Below are 21699 nucleotides of genomic sequence, written 5' to 3'. Positions count from 1 at the left end.
TTCATAAATATCTTTTACCATTTCAAGCTATACATAATAGTAAATAAACCATTACAAACGAGAAAAAACAATCTATAAAAATCCAAATATGAACAAATATTTTATTTTCAAGTATATTTTTCATTTTTCAAAGAGTAAGTTCCTTATTGGAGCAAAAATCTTTATCTTTTAAAATAAGGTATACTCGGGGCACGTGGATGGCTCAGTGGGTTAAAGCCTCTGCCTTCAGCTCAGATCATGATCCCAGGGTGCTGGGATTGAGCCCCGCATCGGGCTCTCTGCTCAGCGGGGAGCCTGCTTCCCTTCCTCTCTCTCTGCCTGCCTCTCTGCCTACTTGTGATCTCTGTCTGTCAAATAAATAAATAAAATCTCTTAAAAAATAAATAAATAAAATAAGGTATACTCAAGCAAATTGTAAATGATACTAATTCCACCTTAATTCTAAATGTATTTGCTTTTGTATCCATCTCAATTATCCTCCCTTAGCAAAAAAGCTAACTCTTACGCTGGTAATCCACACACGCACACACACACGCACACACACATACACACACCCGCCTTCTAATTAAGTGTGACGATCCACATTCTCACCTTTGTCCACTTGGGACTCTAGCTGATCCACTGCGGTCATGGAAGGAGCAAGCTGGAGCTCACTGGATACGATGGTGAGGGCCCAAGGTGAGGCACTTAAAAGGTCGGTCATCAGCAGAAAGGGGATGTCTGCATAGACCCTTTCCAGGTGCTCAAACTGTCACAAATGAAGACAAAAGGTCTGTCTGGAACTACAGTAATCCATTTTACTTTTTCTGCTAATTCTGTAACTGAAATGATTTCCAAAATGCTTCACAGGGACATACCTTTGTAGACACAAATTTAACTGCGACATCGAATGGAAAGACAGTTTCTATAGTTACGGTTTCATCCTGCAAGAAAATTTAAAGGGCACATTCAATGGCTTTTCTAACGTTAAAAACAGTTTTAAAATTAGAAGGTACAAAACACAGTCTGTACCTGATCAATAAATAATCCCAATTTATATCTTAAGGAGCTAGGATCTTTCCCTCAGACAATATTTGTAAAAACCTATGTAGAGAGACTAGACCACTGTTTCTAATAAATTATCTTATAGTTTTATACAGTTCACACTGCAAAGTGCTTTCTTTTTTTTTTTTTTTAAAGATTTTATTTATTTATTTGACAGAGAGAGATCACAAGTAGACAGAGAGGCAGGCAGAGAGAGGGAGGGAAGCAGGCTCCCTGCTGAGCAGAGAGCCCGATGTGGGACTCGATCCCAGGACCCTGAGATCATGACCTGAGCCAAAGGCAGCGGATTAAACCACTGAGCCACCCAGGCGCCCCTGCAAAGTGCTTTCTAACACATTATCAGGATCTAATAAAAGTGAGCAAGACAGGCATAGTCACCATTTTATAGAAGAGGAACCAGAGGTTAAAGGAAGATTAAATGATTGGCCCCAGCCCACAAAGCTAGTGCCAAGCCTAGAATCTGAGTCTTATTTTTGTCTAAGTTCTTTACCTTGACTCAGCACAAGATGACTAATAATAATGATAGTAACAGTAACAAAATATGCCAGTGCTATAATCACTATAAAGCGTCACATAATGTTCGTAATAACTCAAGGAAGCAGATGTCTTTATACTTGCCATTTTTTTAAAGATTTAAGATTTTATTTATTTATTTGAAAGCGAGAGAGGAAAAGAGAGCGCACGTGCATGCAGGAGGGCACACACACACACACACACACACACAAGTTGTGGGGGTAGGGGAAGCAGCAGAGGGAGGAAGAGAAGCAGACTCCCTGCAGAGCAGGGAGCTCTACAAAGGGCTCAATCCTAGGACCCTGAGATCATGACCTTGAGCCAAAGGTAGATGCTTAATTGACTAAGCCACCCAGACACCCCTATATTTGTCATTTTAAGATGAAGTGGTCACACGTAGCAAGTGACAAAGGTAGAACTGGACCCAGATTTGGCCTTGAAGCCTGTACTCTTAAGCAATGTGCTACATCTCCCTGAAGCTATTCACTGAACGATGGGGATACTATGGCTTTGGAACCAAACCACCCATCCCATTGGTGAGAACCCTTTAAAAATAGTCATGTTGATTAAAAATGGAGGCTGTAAAAATGCCAGGTAGATATGGGTTTTAATCCTGGAGGACACACATTTATTCACCGTGCGGACTTTGAGCAGAGTGAGGTGACCCTGGAGAGGAGACACGGTCTCTGAGTCTCAGTTTCACAATCCCTGAAGGGCTGCTGACAATGAAGAGAGACAGTGCATATGCAGCACTAGTGGAATGCCTAAACCATGTTTATTATTATTACTGCTTCAACTATTTCCTCCTAATACCATCAAGCTGACTTTTTAAGAAGGTGTAGTAAGTAGGATATTAGTGGTTGAAAACACATGCAGGGGTTCCATGATCTAAAGCCCAGGACCTCAGTGTTCCCCCACCGTGTACCTACGCGGAAATGAAGAAGCAACTCAGTGTGCAGCTTCGATGTGGCCTACTTTAAATTTCCACATGGCTTACAAAGCAGATTCACATGCAGGTAAAAATGAGATTTAATCCAGTGAAGGGGAAGGAATTTACCTCTAGATTTCCAAAAGTGTCTTACAAATAACACTAGGCCCTGTGACACAGATATTCCATGAGAGAAGTGCTTCTTAGTAAAATAATTCTGAAAGATAATCACCACAGCCTTTTGAGCATTCTCAAATTCAATGCTGTGCTAAGCCCTGAAGTCAAAGTTAAAGCCCTTTTAACCAAACATATTTGACCAATTGGACATATTTGACCAATCACTCTTTTGTGTAACATCTATTTCTGTCCCTCAGAATTCGTGTCCCTTAGAAGCTTATCTTGGAAATGCACTGGCTGATAGAAAAATAAACAGCTTCTCTAAAAAACCTAAAAGACAACCTACTGAATAGGGGAAAATGTCTTCAAATGACATACCCAATAAAGGGTTAGTATCCAAAATATATAGAGTACTTAAACAACCCAACACCAAAAAAATCAGACAATCCAATAAAAAATGGGCAGATGCCTTTTTTTGTGTGTGGAAAATAGTACAGAGGTTCCTCAAAAAATTAAAAATTGTATAACCTTTGTACCCAAAGATTACGAAAACATAAATTAAAAAGGATATATGCATCCCCATGTTTACTGCAGCATTATTTACGATAGCCAAATTGGTGAAGCAAACCAAATGTCCATCAATAGATGAATGGATAAGAAAAATGAGGGATATACATACATGCCCCCCTACACCCACGCAGCAGAATACTATTCACCCATAAAAAAGAATGAAATCTTGCCATTTGCAATAACATGGATGGAACTACAAAGTGTGATGTTAAGTGAAAGTCAGTCAGTCAAAAAAAGACAAATACCATATGATTTCACTCATGTGTGGCCTTTAAGAAACAAACCAAATGAAGAAAAAAAGACAAACCAAAAGACTCGAAACTATAGAGAACATACTGAAGGTTACCAGAGGGGAGGACTGTGGGGGGAATGAGGGAAATAGGGCAAGGGGATTAAAAACAAGCAGAATGTCCATCAATAATACCGAGTCTTGAGAAGAGAGCACTGTACACCACTATAGCTTGATTCCAGGATTATTACTACATGGCAGATAATTATTTTAAAAAGGTATATTCCAAGTCTTCTAGAAGCTTCATTAGCCAAAGCAAAAATGACATCCAAGGCTTAGGACTCTAAAGCTGCACAAAACTTTACTGTTCGTGTTTCGGAGATGAGGGCACGGAGGCAAGAAGTGCACACGGCCAGCCCGAGTGCCAGGTCAGGAGGCCAGGCGGAGACTGGCGCTCTCACCTCCTACTTCGCCATCCAGGATTCACTCCAGGGCATCAAGCTAGGGGAAACCTTTTATATTCTCAGTGCCTTCCCTCCGTCCCCTCGGGAAATACTAACTCTTTCAGGATGAGGTTGCCTCCCCTGACTCACGAAACAGCCGATGGCCCAGACTCTGTGCTGTAACCTTCCTACAAAGGGCCAACCTGATTGGCCTTCTCCTCTGCTGGCCGAAGGCCCGGTTCCTGAGAACAGGCCGAAACAACACAGGTAAGACTAACAAGACAGTAAGTACCGTGACTTTCCCTTAGTTAAAGAAAATACAAGTAATTACAGAGAATACGGTTAAATCTAAATAAAAACATGGCTCCCCCAAATCGCTATAAATAGGAAAGAGACCAACGGAAAACACACCGAGGTGACAGCAGTTGCCCCCAAGTGGCTGACTATGACCATGGCAGCTTTCTTATCTTCACTATCTCTGCATTTGGCAGAAACAATTTCCATAGTCTTTTTAACAGAAAAAATATTTCATGAAGGGAGACCTCCCATCCTCCAAAATCTTCAGCATATAACCAACTTACAGAGGTTGTCTAATGTGTGATTCTATAGGGAAACACATAGATTTAGAGTCTCAAAACTTATTTGCAAAAGATCCCCAACTTTTTTGACTTACGAAAAGCCATGGAAGCCAATATTCTAAAGTTTGAGCCATAGGATGTCATTTATAATAAATAAATGACAAAGAAAAAAACCCCAAGAGACGTTTAATTTAATTTGTAATTATTTTTAAAAAATTTTTGTAATAGATGATAAGCACCTAAGCTGCTTATCCTTTTACAGGTAAACTAAAAAATACAAAATAGGGAATGCTCCACATGGGATACTTCCTGAAGTAGTTATGAGAATTTATACCTTGTGACACTTGCAGACAATTTCTTTGTCTTCAATAGTTGTATTGATCAGGTAAGAAACATACACGAGAAACATTCTTGAACCTACTGTTCCACAGCGAACGTATAACATTTTTTCCAGCTGTAACAAAATAAAAGTACTTTCATTTACTAATTCAGAAATTTCTTCCTGCCACATATTCTAGGATAATGTGCCCCCACCTTTTAAGAGCTTACTGTACCAGCTGACTAAATTCTTGAACACTTTTTACAGGCTGTTCCTGCCTCAGTGTGAGAGCGGGATCATTACTATTCTACCTTCTCCTATCATCATTCTCAACTTCTCAACAATTGTTGTGTTTACTTTGGAAACAAAAGCTGCCTGAGAAGTTATTTCACTAAGTTAACACGTTTAATGTTATTTAGTTATTTTATCAGGGCAACTAGTCCTCCATATTTTAGGGTCATTTGTTCTAAAATCACTTATAAAAAATAAAAAATTAAAATAAAATCACTTGTATGAAAACTGCTTACAACACTTTACACATTTAAATATGTAAAGTGTGTATAAAATGTGCATTTGTTAAATCCCATTTTTAGTCTCAGGATACGCTGTTAAAATGTTCTAGAACTATCTAAGACTCCCTACGTATTTAAAACTGCAATCTAGTTGATCTCTTTTTCCTTCATAGTTGACCAAGGCTCACCTGTTCCCCCGGATTTAAGTCTCCCACAGGAATGTCGGTGAGTAAAGCCGGGTAGGACTCGTCACATAGTTCTGTTCCATGAAGAGACACGTGCGTTTTCTGAGTTAAGTTGGCATCCTGTCCTAAAAGTGTTAATACTGGTGTTTTAAAACACGGAGAATTCAAACATTATCCTAACAATTCATACTGCACAGATCATGTCATAACTACTTCATAACCACATCTGAAATAAACTACCTGCAGGTGTCACCACAGACATTTATTTTCTGTTGAAGGAACACTGGACAATTTTTAAGGAGGCCCGCTTACCGGGTTTTAAACCAGCGGTGAGCTTCACGTCTCTGATCTGGGTCTTCTCGTGGGACTCCACATTCACAACCAAACAATACATTTCATTAGTCAGGGCGGGAGGGTCATGTCGCAGACGCACGGAAATGTTTGGAACTCTGGAGATGATCCTTTGTGGGGAAAAAAAAAAAACACCTGAGCTGAGTAACCGATTTTTAAGAAAACAAGTTACTCAAACACAGTATTCTGAAGAAACAAGATTGTGGCATTCCACAATCTGCCTGGCGAGGTGGACGTACATTGTGCTTGCCTGAATGACGATGCTGTCCCAGTGAAGCTCACTGTCGGGGAGCTTAGGCCGTCTTTTGAAAGAACGCGAGGCCTGCAAGGCTTCTTGGGAGGAAGCAGCGTCCCCTCCTCCTCCTTGCCAATTTAAAACCACACATCTTCCCGTCTCGTGGCCCAGAACCAGATCTACCGAAGTAATCTGGAAGATGGGAGGGCTGTCAGAAATGCCACCTCATACTTGTCACCATCCCCTCGTGACAAAGGACATAGTGACTGCTGGTCCGTCACGTTCCTCTAGAGACCACAGGTTGATGGGGTCAGAACACCAGCTGTGACAGCTGTCCTGGTCACGTAGGAGCTGTGACACTGACTACGTTCGCCTTCACATGGAGATAATCACCTGACTTCACAGATGCTCAGTTAGTGGTTTCTGAGTGAAATACATGAATGTTTTGATGGCCCTGAACATACTCAGAACCTAATTCCTAAATTCTAATGAAACATATTTTCCCCCCAAACAGCTATACTATTCTTAACTGAATAAATGTTCCTTTCAACTAAATCCACTAACAAAATGTTCTCAAAGTAGTGTTATTAATTATGATTACCATCTGGTAGGCTTCCTTAGGTACCTTATAAAAAATAAAATATGGAATTAGGGATTTAGTCAAAATCATAAAGAATTTTTTTTTTTGTAGCGAATTAGCAAAAAACCCTGGATTTTGATTAACAATAAAATCGACAGGTTCACAGAAAGTGTTCTGGGAACACTGGTACTATGGTCTTGTGTTTCTATGTTATAAACGGTCCTAAGTTTAGATTAGCCAACCATCACCGTGGTTTTCAAGCCACGGAAAACAAGCACTTAATGAGAGCTCACTACGTACTAGTCATTATTCCAAGCAATTTACATTAACTGATTTAGTCCTCGGGAAACACTAACAGGTAGGTATCATTATTATCCCCACTCCAGAGATGAGTAAACTGAGATAAAGAGACATCAAGTAGCTGCCCGGGGCCACACGCCAGTAAGCTGGAGAGGTGGAATTTAAACCCATAGAGTTTGGTTCCGGAGTTTATGCTCAATAAAAATAATACTTTCATCATGTATTTCTAAAAGGCATTTTAATCATGTGCATTAAACAAATCCTTTAAAATAAAGAGAAAAATATAATCAGAAATGTTTAAACATCAAAATGATATAGATCTCCAGCCTGAATTATGTCACAGAATACAAAATATAATTGCTACAGTATTTCATATATGTAATTATATATATATATATATACATATATATGTATATATATATAGTTTTAAAGTCTTTAACTGATTATGTAGCCATTAAAAATGAGGTTGGTCTTATGTACTAAGAGGAAATGATGCCTAATATACACAGGGTAAGTGAAAAAAGCCAACAATGGAATAGTGTATATAGTAGAGTCTCAATAAAAGAAAACCCACCAAACCATGAATGACTGCCCTTGAGAAGTCCAAGGGGAATAGGTTCATTTTTCACTTAATAAATCTGTATACTATTTGAAGTTTTTTCTGACATACTCATACTACTTTTGTCACTTAAAGTATGTGTTAAACAAATTTCATAACTAACCTCAATTTTCTTCCCCACGTCTTCAGTTTTTGCAACAAATTTAAATAAAAATTTCCTTGTTTTACCAGGAACTAGACACATCTTTCCCTGAGTCAAATTTTCTAAAACTTCACTTGCTTTGGTTGCTTCTTCAATTACACAGAACTGGTTATACTCCTGTAAGAGAGGTTAGGAAGGGTCACAGTTTATCAACATCAAATGTCAGTATGTTTTGCTGACACTAAACACCAAATGATTTGAAGCTAGGTAGGCTGAACCACTTGAAAACTACAGCATCATGAAGGGTGATTAATGAGAAATAGTTTATGCCCAGTGGAAGCACTCATCCTCAACGTGCTGCCACAAGGTAAAGACAGTTCACAGATGCAAGCTGATCTCTGCAAACATTTACACAGCCCTTTCCTGGAGAAAAACAAAAATCTATTCTTTGTTTCATTGGACGCTCCTATCTATCATCCCCTTAGCTTTCTTTTTACTTGGCGTCTGTGACCCTATAATATCATCCTTCTTAACCATTTCCTGTTTTTCCCTCATAGGTTTTTTTGTCTTCTTCTCATCCCCTTAATACAGAGGCCCCACGGGCTTCATTCCTTGGCTGGCTTTCAGTTCTTTTCCCTTTATGTTCCTTTCAATGCGAAGTTTACCCATTTCTACATATTCTGCACTTCTTTGCTAGTATTTCCCACATTAGAAACGAACTCTGTCCTATTTCCTTGGCCGTAAGTTCATATCCACAACTGCCCAGAGGAGAAGTCTACCACTCAGATTCAACATGTCCCAAACCAGAAGTACATCTAGTATCCCAGAAGGGCACACTCCTTACAGACAAATAAAGGGAGACAGCCTTCCTGTGGTAGGTCTACAGAACCACCATTCTCATCCATTCAGTAAATTTTAAAAACTTTCCAAAAGCCACCTGCCACCCTAGCAAACAAATTATCATCACAGAAAATTCTAAGTAGTTAAGTTTAATACTTTCCCTCTAATTTTTATTTCTATTCCATGCTTCTGAAACCCAAGCACTACTTTTTTCCTTATTTGGATCTTGGATTTCAAGTAACACATATTCAGAATATAACCTAACTTGAAAAACTAATTGCTTTACATTTTATATTAACATTTTAAATTAGTTTTTAATTATAGAAGTTGTTAAGAAAAGGGGGGGAAATGGGATAGTAGGATATAACAGGAAAAGTAAAATAAGAATCTATTTATTCTGTAAGTCCAGATTTAGAATAGTTCAAAAAACAATATCCTATCGAGCAAAAAAAAAAAAAAAAAAAGTAAGGAAAGCTTATATATATATTTTTTTAATTTTTAAATTTTATTTATTTGACAGACAGAGATCACAAGGAGGCAGAGAGAGAAGGGAAAGCAGGCTCCCCGCTGAGCAGAGCCCGATGTGGGGCTCGATCCCAGGACCCTGAGACCATGACCTGAGCCGAAGGCAGAGGCTTAACCCACTGAGCCACCCAGGCGCCCCGGAAAGCTTATATTTTAATAAAGAAAACAATTTACCAAATAATCATACAGAAAGAAGTGAAAGCACAGCTGTGATTAGTACTATAGAGGGTTGTGGCTAGGAAAATCGATCAGATAGGCAAGGGAGGTGTCCCTGAGGAAGTAAGGCTTTTAAGGGCATAAAACATGAAAAGGAATTCTAAGAAGAGGGACAACCAATCCAAAAAAGAAGTAACACTATGTACAAAATCCCATCATACTACTGATCTCACTTACATGTGGAATCTGCGACTCAGAGAAACAGTAAAATGGTGGATGCAAAGGGCTGAGGGAAATGGGAGATGCTGAGCCAAGGGCACAAACTTCCCGTTATGAGATGAACAGGTTCTAGAGATCTACTGTGCAGCACAGTGACTACACTCAATCAAACCATATTATATTCACGCAAGTTGCCAAGAGAGTAGAACCTACATGTTCTTACCATACCAAAAAAGGTAATGATGTGAGGCAACTGATACTAAGGAACCTTACTGTGGTCACCATTTACAATAGATGTTTCAAATCATCATGTTGTAGGTACACTTTAACTATAAAAGAAACAAATAGTTCTAGGTGGGGGGAGGGAGGGCTGTCTTTTATTCACCTTATCCCCCTTCTTTATCTCTGACAACACACACTCAGCAATCCAGACTCCTCTATCTGTATATGCCTCTCGTAGCCCTTTCTTTCCATTGCTACCACTAACACCCTCACGCAAGTCCTCACACCTTAGGACTTGGGTTCATATAATGAGGCTCCGGTTGGTTTTCATAAGATCATTTCTTTCTATTTCATCACTGAAACAAAGTTTCTTAAATTCTAAGTATCATGCTCTTGCTTTATTTTTTTTTTTATTTTAAGATTTTTTTTATTTATTTATTTGAAAGACAGATCACAAGTAGGCAGAGAGGCAGGCAGAGAGAGAGAGAGGAGGAAGCAGGCTCCCCGCCCAGCAGAGAGCCTGACGCAGGGCTCGATCCCAGAACCCCAGGATCATGACCTGAGCCGAAGGCAGAGGCCCCAACCCACTGAGCCACCCAGGCGCCCCTCATGCTCTTGCTTTAAAACTCTCACACTAGGGATGTCTGGGTGGCTTGGTTGGTTAAGATGCTGCCTTCAGCTCAGGTCATGATCCCAGAGTCCAGGGATCAAGTCCCACTGAGGCTCCTTTTCCAGCAGGGAACCTGCTTCTCTCTCTGCCTCTGCCTGCCACTCTTCCTGCTTGTGCTCTCTCTCTCTCTGACAAATAAATAAATAAAATCTTAAAAAAACAAAAAACTCTCACACTAATCAGAAGGAATCGTTGGGCAATGGTTCAAGTTGAATAAAACACACTGATCTTCAGGGGACCCCGGTTCACTGAACCAATCCTATTCCAGGACTAGTTCAAAGTTGCAAAGAGTCAAAAAAATACAAAACAATATATTAAGATAGGTAAAGCTCTTTCCAATAAATATAACCCGAATAAATGAATGAACAAATAAATCTTTAAATATTCTCTTACTAGCTAACCCCTGCTGAATTCTTCAAGCTCCTTCAAGCCACATGGCCTCACATCCCGCTGGCCCGGCTCACAGCCCCTCTGCTCTTGCAAGGCTGGGGTCCCTGCCACCCACAAACCCAGACCGTGCACTCCTGCTTCCATTCAGCGTTGCCTTTTGCCAACCATGTTCCTCCTTCTCACCACTTTATAGTATCCTCATTTCATCTTTATCCTTGAAACTTCCTCCCTTTTCTTTGCCATGCCTGTTGTAACTGTATTTCTAGCCTACACCATGTAACTGAGTCCTTATTACCTACTAAGGTAATCTGTGAGTCAGTCCTGGCCTCTGCCCCCAGAATGCTTCCATTTCAAAGGGGCTGACATATACTAAATGCTTTGAGGTTCGCCATAATGCTGAGAAGACTTGCTGGTTAAATGCTTGTTGGTTCACAGCTCAGTATACTTTCTGGGTAACCAGAAGATAATTACCTCTGAAGCAAGCTTGGAACTGAAATATGTGAAATGTACTCAAGTACCTGACAATACTCTAATATGCTACAGAAATGTGCAAATGTATATAATCCCAGTTCTGCAGAAAGGAAAAGCTGCTTCTGTGTGCACACCCAGAAAATGCCTCGACTATTCAGGAAGTTAACAGTGACAACTTCCAGGGAATGGGACCGGAGGGCATGTGCTTACTTTTCACTTTACATCCATCCATTCCACTTCAATTTCTTTAACATCACACATTTAACAGTTTTATAATAAAAAACGAATACCAGAGTTAGAATGTAAAATAAATGATTTTGACAATTAGATTATATTTGATAGACCTCACTTGAAATTCAAGTTATGTATTAAAAAAATTAACTTCCTACATTTCATAAGGATGGAATAAAAGCAAAACTTAGAGACGGAAAAGTGTAACACTTGAAAGGCTAATACGGAGAACTATAAATGTAGTTATTTTCAAATAGACCTTACTAAAGTTTGTTACTATACAGCCAGTAAGACCTAAAATTTCTCTAAGCTGGTTTCATCTAATTTAATGCAAGCTACAATAAGATACACAGATGGTAAAAATATAATAAGAAGTATTGTTACCTGATTATTAAAGCTGACACAGAGCCTGGAAAATCGAATGGGATGTGGACAGTCAGCCTTCAGATAGATATCAAACCGCACAGGAACATCAACATGAAAACTCGGGGCGTGAAACTTGGCTTTGCATTGTACTAGAAATAAAATAAAATAGAGTTACACACCACAGGACCCTCGAGACACACACCCATGATTCTCTGAACCACAGTTACTTTTCAGGAAGGAAACATCGACCCTTGATATTCTTTCTGAATTCTGCTCTTAAGCCATTTCAACAGACATAAATGTAGTTCATTTTTTAAAAAACAGAACACATTTAAAGAAAGTATACCTTTAAAACTACCTTTAATTCTAAAAACATACCTGCTGCTGAAACATAACTAACACAGGAGTTTAAAGGGGAAAAAAATATTTTGTTATTTTTAACTTATTTCAAAATACCCATCTAGGTATTATAGGATAAGCTTTTTAAAGGACTGTCTTCTCAAATGCATTTCAAATCACTCTTACACAAACGAACAAAGTGAATTTTAATATATAAGCTAAGTACTTAAAATGTTGAAAATCTTTATGTCAATGGGGAGAAAGAAAAAAAAAAATCACAATTTCATCTATAGGATAACATATTTAGAACCTTCTTCCTTTGACTGTTATACTTCTGGTTCCGCGGCTATTCACTTTGTAGCAATAAGGAGGATTCCTCTGAAATAGCACCGCAGGTGCTGGGGACCCACCGAACGGCACGAAGTCCTGCACCCCTATTGTGAAGACATTGCTACCAGCCAGGGAGATGCGGTCCGACCACAGCTTCTGAGCTGTTTTCACAGCTAAGACATCACAGTCGGGTTCTGGATCGGGACTCTCATTCTGCACCAACAGAGTACAATTTTCGGTCAGCTAGCGATAAAAATACACAGATACGGGTCTAGGTCTATGTACGCCCAAAGCTTATTTTATAGAAAGAATTCCGACTTACCATCAGAACATTTATGAGGTTCTTTTCGATCCGAGATTTCTGGTCGTCTTTCAGAGTTGAAGCTAACGTGAAATGGAAGTAGGAAAGAAACTCTAACTGTAAGACAGGCAAGTAAAAGCCAACACCCCCACGGAAGGTATTAAAATACTACAGGATAAATAAGTTTTCTGACATGGCTAAGCGCAATTCCAGACAATGTACAACAACACAGCTTCCTATGGGAGCCCCAACACTCTAGATACTTGCATTTGAACTCGATGGGAAAAATCATTTCATGACGTATTTTTTAAAAAAGAAAAAAGGAAGAAGAATTTTGTTCTTCTCAACTATCATGAGACCTCGACTCTAGTAAGTTCCATGAAATTATGAGTCCCTTCCTTTGGCAAACTGATCTACATAGGGTGAAAGTACGGTCAAAGACTTGAGAGAGTTATTCTTTTCATTTTAAGAAGCTTAAAGATGCTACATAACTTTAAAGATTCAGAATCTTACTGAGAGAACACCAAGTTACCTCTTCCAAGGAGTTCTAGGGAGTAAGTTATGTAATCTTTTAATTGGGCCATGAGGTAGGAGCACTTCAGAGCTGTAGTCAGTATGGACGTGAGCAAGGTCCACCACCCTTCACTCCGGTAATCACACATCACGTAATCCAGCAACCTGACAGAAGGCAAGACGTCAGACACGCTGAAACAGCTTCACAAGAAAGGCCTTGAAGACTTCTTGGAGGAAATAACATGCCTTGACTCATTCTATATACACATCAGAAACTCTTACTGAAATAGTTTAACTGGTAATTTCACGTTTAGATGAACCTGGTTTCCCAAGACATTGAGAATGATGGTACCAGCAGATAGCACTTAAAAAAATATAACAGAAATGGAGTTTCATAGATACAGAAATAAATATGGAAACTATAAATCCTTTAAAACTCATTTCTATTCTCATTTTGCTATAAGGTAATCAGATTACTTATAAAAATAAATGGGGACTAAGACTCACTTCAAAGCTTTGGTATAATCCTTCGCATAAAAATACTCCTCTCCCATTTGAACCACTGTAAAGGGAAAAAGATTTTATGTACATAATTCTAAATTATTCCAAGTTGCATGAAACCGTGGCATCTTAGGAATACATACTTAGATGACTTTTCATTCTTGGACACTTATACTTCTTAAATTGTGCAACAGCATTGCTCAGAAGAGTTATTATTATTTCCTGCCAAAAGAGAGAAAGTGTGAAACATTCCAATAAAAATAATGTCATGTATTGTTTGAATACAGCCAAAAAAAAAAAAAAAAAAAATTTCTATTGGGGGAAAAAACCCAACAAACTTACAGAGTGAACAACACTTCTCTCCTTCAGCTGAATGGCAAGAATTCCCACCTTCTCTTTTTCAGGATCAGAAAGATCAAAACCTGTGTAAGATAAGACACAACCCATTTTAGATAGCTCATTTAACATAAATCCTTCACATGAACATTGGATGTGTACACTCCTTGAATCCTTTACTTATATATAATGTATTCAAGATTCTTAACCATTCTAGAATCTTAAAGATTCCAAGAGACTGCTTTATTAGCCTGGCAACTTCTCTGTGATCTCTGTTCTGAAGAGAACATTATTGAACTCAGCATTCTCTTGCCCTAGTGGAGTCAACCACCTAAAGAATAAGATCAATGTCATTCTCAATAGAGAATACACTTTCTGGAGATTAAAGTAGATAATTCCTTAACAATTAGGGTTTGATTGCCATAGACACTGATCAAATTAAGTGTGTATCAAACCCAAAAAAGATGCAGAGAAATTTAAGGTAATACAAGTTAATACTGTTTCAAAAGATCAAATGTAATAAATCACCAAAGTTAACTGGAATTAAAATAGACCTAAGTGGCTTATTGGGTCATTTAAGACAAGAGATGTCCAAATGTTTTAATCACACTCATGTTCGATTAGAAGTTATTCTAAGATGTAGTGATACAAACAAAACATCCTAAAAACTAAAGAACTGAAAAATCTTTAAAAGGATGTTTAAAAAACACACATTTTTACCTCTACATAATTTATTACAGCCTATGGAGCCAATGGAAAAACTGCGATAGTGATCTGTGCCATTTGAGGCTGAGAGAAAAGGGAAGAGGGAAAATTATTTACTTAGTATTCCTTGTCGCCATGATCTTTGTCCATAAAAGTCAAGAACGCCTGTTTGTGTTTCTAATGGATCAGGATTGGGATACATTACTGAAGCCTGTAAAGTAAAACACAGCCCTAAATAAGAGTTTATGAACCTGTCACAAACCAACTCATCTTCAATCTCTGACAGAATAAAAACATTTTCATAAATTAAAATACCAAACATATGTCTCAATATCAAAGTTGTAGTTTAACACACATTAAATCTTCACAAAAATGAAAATAAACATTCCATTTAATACCTAGGCAGTCTCATAAAAATTAAATTTAATAAATCAACCTGATTCTGACAAATGATTTCATAGTAACTAACTCCTTAATTTTCTTTTCATCTTTGCTATGATAAACCAGTAAAAATTTTGCCAATTATGTTTGATGTTTATTCCATATGCATAGTGCTTTTTGTGCAATTAAAACAATGTGGGTGCCTGGGTAGCTCAGTGGGTTAAAGCCTCTACCTTTGGCTCAGGTCATGATCCCAGAGTCCTGGGATGGAGCCCCGCTCGGGCTCTCTGCTCAGCAGGAAGCCTGCTTCTCCCTCTCTCTGCCTGCCTCTCTGCCTACTTGTGATCTCTGTCTGTCAAATAAATTAAAAAAAAAATCTTTAAAAAAAATGTGATAAGGAGTTTTAAAAAGAAGACATTATTTTCCTTTTTTATCACTTGTGTATTAAGTCCTGATATTGGTTGGGGAGGGCTATTTTTGGTGCCAGAATTTACAAATTTACACTGCTTTATTTTTCTTTCTTGTAACTTTTTCCCTCTGAAACCAAAATATAATGCAAGTACATTGTTGAGAAATACAGAAAACATCCAAAAGGAAGAGGATAAAAACTTAAATCACCTATAAACCTATTACCACTATTAACAGTGTTTACATTAGTCTTCCAGATTTTGTATGCAAACATTTATTTGTTATCAAATGGAATGATCCTTCAACCTGCTTTTCTCACTTAAATATATTCATTGTAAATTTCACATCATTAACTATTCTTCTAAAACATTATTTGTTATGGCTGCATGCTGTTCCATATTTTAACAAATTCCCTATGTCGTTCATCTTATTTATTTTTTACATTATAATTAGTAAGTCTGCCCAAAGAACTTGATAAGTAGATCTCAGCACTTCTCTCTTAGGATCTCCTATCTTCCTTAGACTCCCTGAAAATAGATTTCTGGGTCAAAAGAGATGCATGATTTTGAGGCTTTTCAAATTATTATTTGACAGAAATATTACTTTACATTCCAACTAAGGATATTTGTTAATCCCATCTCCTTGTACCCTTATAAAACATAGTTTTAATCACCTTTTAAAATACTATGCTCAAATCTTAAAGCCTAATTTTTAAATATAAAATACACCATGAAGATATAAATCATATGCAAATAACAGGGTAGCAAACAGTGTAGTTATATCATGACTTAAGGGAAAAAAAATCCAACAATTTAAGTACTAAGGTGCAAACTGTTTTTGGAACTGTTTAAGTAGCACTATTGATAATATCCACCTATCTTCGGAGAAGATAACTGCAGATTTTCAAGGAAAATAAACTGACAAAAGCATGTGAATGTAAATATATTTATACATATACATACCATGTTCTTATTTTAAAGGTGCTTATGGGGACGCTGGTATCTAACTATAACCACCCACAAGGCAGGCAGAATGAAATGTCAAGTTAAGAAATTGCAATCAGGGGCACCTGGGTGGCTCAGTTGGTTAAGCAACTGCCTTCAGCTCAGGTCATGATCCCGGAGTCCCGGAATCAAGTCCCATATTGGGCTCCCAGCTCCGCGAGGAGTCTGCTTCTCCCTCTGACCTTCTCCCCTCTCGTGCTCTCTCTCACTCTCTCTCTTTCTCTCAAATAAATAAATAAAATACTTAAAAAAAAAAAAAAAGGGAAAAGAAACTGCAATTAATATTATGCCTCGAGGGGCGCCTGAGTGGCCTAGTCGTTAAGCGGCTGCCTTTGGCTCAGGTCATGATTCCAGGGTCCTGAGATCAAGCCCCCCATCAGGCTCCCTGCTTAATGGGAAGCCTGCTTCTCCCACTCCCACTCCCCCTGTTTGTGTTCCCTCTCTCCCTGTGTCTCTTTCTGTCAAATAAATAAATAAAATCTAAAAACAAACATTATGCCTCGAACAGATTCTTAAGAATTTTCCAGAAGAAAGCCCAAGGAAGAGAAAGAAGTCCAAAGAGATCCTCTCTGGTGGGTCAAAACAAAGCATATTCCTCCAAAGTCCTTCAAACTCCTACAGCAGTGATCAAAGGGAGTTAGAGCATGGCTCAGACCACACCGTGACTTTTATTTTAAAGTAATCTGCCCTTGTCTACATCAATAACTTATTACCAGTCATAAGTCAGTTCCTGACAGAAAAACTTGTGTTAATCCACAGGTGGAAATGGAGTACTCAGGCTAAAAGTGAAAATAACCATAATTCCTGAAAATATAGAAGATATTTTTACCTTATCAGAAGAAAACTGATTCTGTTCAAAGGCTTGGGAAAAGATTATAAACATCCATTAGTCTTATCCACTTTCGAGAGATGATTAATACATTTCCTAAGTGCCAGATGACACGGGAGTCGGTCACTTACCTCATGGTTACAGAGGGTTTTTGAGAGCTGTTTCCTCTCCTGGGCGTAGTACGCTGCCTGCTGGTAATAGAAGCCAGGATTCTGAGTTTGAATAGCTGTCAGCCCTAACTTAATAGCTTCATCAAATAAGTCTCCAAAGGCCTGGAATCTTAAAGAAAAAAAAAAAAATCAAGAAATAAAAAAATGATGACAAAGATAAAGGGAAGATAAAGAAGCTTACTTCTAATAATTATTCATCCTGACAACATAACCTCAGCAGACTATGTTAAGATAATGCTTCTGATAAACTGTAAACTGTTGGGGTTTCTTGGTAAATACTGACACAGTATTTACTGTGTCTAATAAATACTGACGAATTATAGGTTACAGATAACTTCTACATTGAAGCCTACTCTTCTGTACTGACAAAGCGCTACAAATACACCATCGCAGCGCACGTCAACACAGTTCCCACCACTCAAACACATCCACGCTTCTGGAAACAATTTCATGTTAGAATTTTTAAACATCAGTCTCAAATAGCAAGCTCCGTGCCAGCAGGGATTTTGTTTTGCTCCTGACTGCATTCTCAGTACCTAAGCACATGGTGGAAACTCCCTAAATATACACTGAATAAAAAAGACGGTACCATGAATTAAGTGATTTTCATTAAGGAACTCTATGAATCATTACCTACCGCTACTGGAAACATACCCTACACTAGCTAGATCTCTAAAAGCCTACTTACTGACAAGAAAAGCTTAGTCCAACTGACAACCAAAGTCCATGCTAATTCCGCTCCTCCAAAGCCCAAGTACGTAAAGAAAAAAAATTCTAAAAGTACAATTTAAAACATACTGTTTAGACATCCACGCAGCATGCTCAAAAGACAACTCTGCACTTCCAATTTTTTTCTTACACAAGTCAATGTGTTTTCGGAACTGAGCGATAGCATCCAATGGGGTGTTGTGCTGAAAACACAGCCTGCAGATCTGCAAGATGGAAAATCAACGCCCAAATAAAGAACATACAGTCAAAAGGCATATTCAATTAAAAACAGGTAAAATGTGAGACTAACTTCAAAAAGACTATAACATTTCCTCTTCTAAGTTTTTGGCAACAGAATTAATTTTCTCTATTAGAATGGCTATGCTAAAACTGGCGCTTATGTCCCCTCGATAAAAGAAAAAAAATTATTCCCTATTTGTACTGAATCTACTCTACACCTTAGAAAAGCTTATTAAAGTAAGCTAGAATACAAAAAATTTTACCCAATGAAGAACATACAGGCAGGCAAAAATAAAACACTACCTACCACCCCTAGGACAGATTAACTTTCAGTTTTAGAATTGGAAGAAAGTAAAGATTTTCTGTACCACCATTAGAGCATAGTGGCCTCCGTATCAAACAAGGATTACAGAAATTCTTGAAAACTTTTTATCTGAAATGCTATCTCAAGACAGTAATGATCTGTATCTACGTAAGGTAAAAAGAAAAACACAAAAAACGACGCCTAAATTATTTTCCATATGCTTACCATTAGTTTTATATTTTAGGTACAAGGAATACATGAAAAGTTAAGTCTCTCATCCCTGTCCCTCAGCCATCCAATTTCCTGTTCCAGAGGCAACCAGCTCCCAGAATATTCCGTGATAACAGTCTACGCACAGACAAGTGTATGTGTATTTATGTATCAACTACACTTTTTAAACAAAGAGCATCACACTAAATATGCTGTTTTGTACCTTACTTCTTTCACCTAATATTCCATATCAGTAAGTGGAGCTGTCTCATTCTTATGAGTTGTAGAATATTCCATTGTCTCAGTCATACTTTATATGAACCAGTCACTTATTGCTGGGTTGTTTCCAATCTTCTCCTATTACAAGACGCAATAAATATCCTTATGTATGTGATTTGCAAGGCTTGGCCCATGTGTCAGGTAAATTTCCTGAAATGGAATTGGTAGTTCAAAGGGAACACCCACTCAAAGTGTGTATAAGGCGTTGCAAAAATATTCTCTACAGACCTTGTACCAATTTATGTTTATACAGTCAATTCCAGCATCTAAGTCCTCTCAGGCCACCATCTCAGGGCCAGCCATCTTTAAAAGTTGAGTGTGGAAAATTAAAAGCAAAACGAAAAGTCCCACCTGCCTTCTGGGGGTATCTATTTCTACCACGTACAATCTTCAAATGCTTACGTGACAGGTACAAAAGTTTCCTCTCAGGTGATCAGCTATACCTTTTGTATCATGTCACCATTAAACCAAGGAAGGCCTACATAGTTCTGATTTGTTGCGTCTTATAAAATTCAGTCATAAAAGTAGCTTTCTTCTCACTTTCTCTTGCTCCCACTTAAAATCAGAAGACCCTCCTAAAGGAGTTTTACAGAAGTAAAACTGTTCTAAGAGAGAACTCTGAGCCCCACAAATTCAAAACCAAGCATTGCAATTAGGCTGCTAATTACTAGGGAGCTCTATGAAATAAGGGGCATAAAAGAGAAGAACATAATTAATCAAATACTCTTCAGAGCAATTAACTAACTCTGGTTTTCAATTTCAAAAAGATAACCTAATATTTAAAGATGAGTTTCCTTTCTTTGAAGTAGAACCTTCAATTTACCTTGTAGTTTATAAATCCTGCCATAGTCTTTATTTCCAGAATGTTAGTTTCATGGGCTCGCAACTCATGTACAAGGTTATAGGCGGTCCTGTAATTCCTAATATAAACACGTGCAACACAGTTAATTATTAATTTTAAGAAAGGATTCCCAAGAACACATTACTAGAAATAAGAGACAATATTTACTCAACATTTCTTAGCACTCAACAGTTCAGGAATAACTTATACATATCCATCTCTGATTTCCTGAAAAATGATCTACTGATTAATAATATGTGGGGGGAATCAATGACTTTTCACTAAGAACAGAAACATCACATGTACATTGTTCTGTTATTAACATCTGTCAATAACGGACAGAAAATAAGTTGAAAATGAGAGAGAACAATTGTCCAGAATTAGGTTAAAAAGTTAGCATTCTGTTTAAAAAAATAAATAAATAATCAGATTTTTTTTAAAAGCACCATTACGAGCTTCTCCAACAAAGAGAAATTTTATTAGCAAAGAAGGGACTATCAATAGCTTTTAAACACCAGAATCTCCAAAGTTCAGAGCACACTGCTGATCTCAGGCACAGGCTGGAGAAGGGGAAGTGCGGTGGGAAAGGAGAGTCTGCTAGAAGGACACTACCCAGAAAAGGGAAGGCAATGGGGCATCTCTGTTTCCTCCAAACATCACTCTTTGCTCCTAACTTCCTCAGGTCGAATCTTCCTTTCCAGAATTACTTTTTTTTTTTTTTTAAAGATTTTATTCATTTATTTGATAGAGAGAGCTCATAAGTAGGCAGAGAGGCAGGCAGAGAGAGAGAGGAGGAAGCAGGCTCCTTGCCAAGCAGAGAGCCCGATGTGGGGCTCGATCCCAGGACCCTGAGACCATGACCTGAGCCGAAAGCAGAGGCTTAACTGACTGAGCCACCCAGGCGCCCTCCAGAATTACTTCTGATCAGAACAAGAAGGGAATGTTTTGAACTCATACCAAGGGTAAGGAACGAACTACGTTAGCGCCACTTAGAATCACACCGAGTTTCTGAGATTTAGAGAGACAGTTTGGAGTTCTCCACCTCCACAGTAATAAGAAAGGAAGATGTTTCTGCAATATTCCTCCAGACAAAAGATTTATTTTTCTTTTTTTCTCTTACTTTTCTGCCCTGTATGCTTAGCCTCTCTTCAGTTTTAGGATAGATAGCTGTTTCTTATATCTACGTTGCACTGCCACCGTCAATCTTCAAAAAATAGAGGAAAAGCTAGAAAAAAATGTTCAATTAAATTGTGCTCTTAAGTAAAAGCAAAGGAATTAAAACGTGTGACCACTGCCAACCATACACGACTACTCTCCAAAGCTTCGAAGCAGAGCCTTCGTATTAAAAAGGAGGCTGAGCGGTGTTATAAACTTAAAAAAATATTTTAATTAAAAATAAAATCGTAGTTGAATTAAATAAATGCACCATTGGGGCGCCTGGGTGGCTCAGTGGGTTAAGCCTCTGCCTTCGGCTCAGGTCATGGTCTCAGGGTCCTGGAATCGAGTCCCACATCAGGCTCTCTGCTCAGTGGGGAGCCTGCTTCTCCTCTCTCTCTCTCTGCCTGCCTCTCTGCCTACTTGTGATCTCTGTCTGTCAAATAAATA

The 21699-nt window shown here is 38.2% G+C and overlaps 1 protein-coding gene across 3 annotated transcripts in view; it reads right to left on the bottom strand.

Annotated features, from left to right (window-relative positions):
• LOC111144447 (trafficking protein particle complex 11) overlaps positions 1–21699 on the bottom strand; it is a 46959-nt gene that overhangs the window by 15176 nt on the left and 10084 nt on the right. For all 3 annotated transcript variants that reach the window (XM_022498762.1, XM_022498761.1, XM_022498764.1), the window contains 18 exons: positions 20077–20173; positions 18311–18444; positions 17474–17621; positions 14838–14931; positions 14022–14101; positions 13823–13901; positions 13686–13740; positions 13198–13343; positions 12687–12748; positions 12445–12577; positions 11714–11844; positions 7627–7782; positions 6029–6216; positions 5751–5899; positions 5442–5563; positions 4757–4876; positions 858–923; positions 592–748 (listed from right to left, as the gene is read on the bottom strand). In XM_022498762.1, coding sequence (XP_022354470.1) covers positions 592–748; positions 858–923; positions 4757–4876; positions 5442–5563; positions 5751–5899; positions 6029–6216; positions 7627–7782; positions 11714–11844; positions 12445–12577; positions 12687–12748; positions 13198–13343; positions 13686–13740; positions 13823–13901; positions 14022–14101; positions 14838–14931; positions 17474–17621; positions 18311–18444; positions 20077–20173 — 2117 coding nt within the window. The remainder of the gene's footprint in view (positions 1–591; positions 749–857; positions 924–4756; positions 4877–5441; positions 5564–5750; positions 5900–6028; positions 6217–7626; positions 7783–11713; positions 11845–12444; positions 12578–12686; positions 12749–13197; positions 13344–13685; positions 13741–13822; positions 13902–14021; positions 14102–14837; positions 14932–17473; positions 17622–18310; positions 18445–20076; positions 20174–21699) is intronic.

Source organism: Enhydra lutris, unplaced genomic scaffold (assembly GCF_002288905.1).
Source record: "Enhydra lutris kenyoni isolate GAN:26980312 unplaced genomic scaffold, ASM228890v2 scaffoldscaffold11, whole genome shotgun sequence".
NCBI lineage: Eukaryota > Metazoa > Chordata > Mammalia > Carnivora > Mustelidae > Enhydra > Enhydra lutris.
This window is presented reverse-complemented; position numbering and strand designations above follow the sequence as displayed.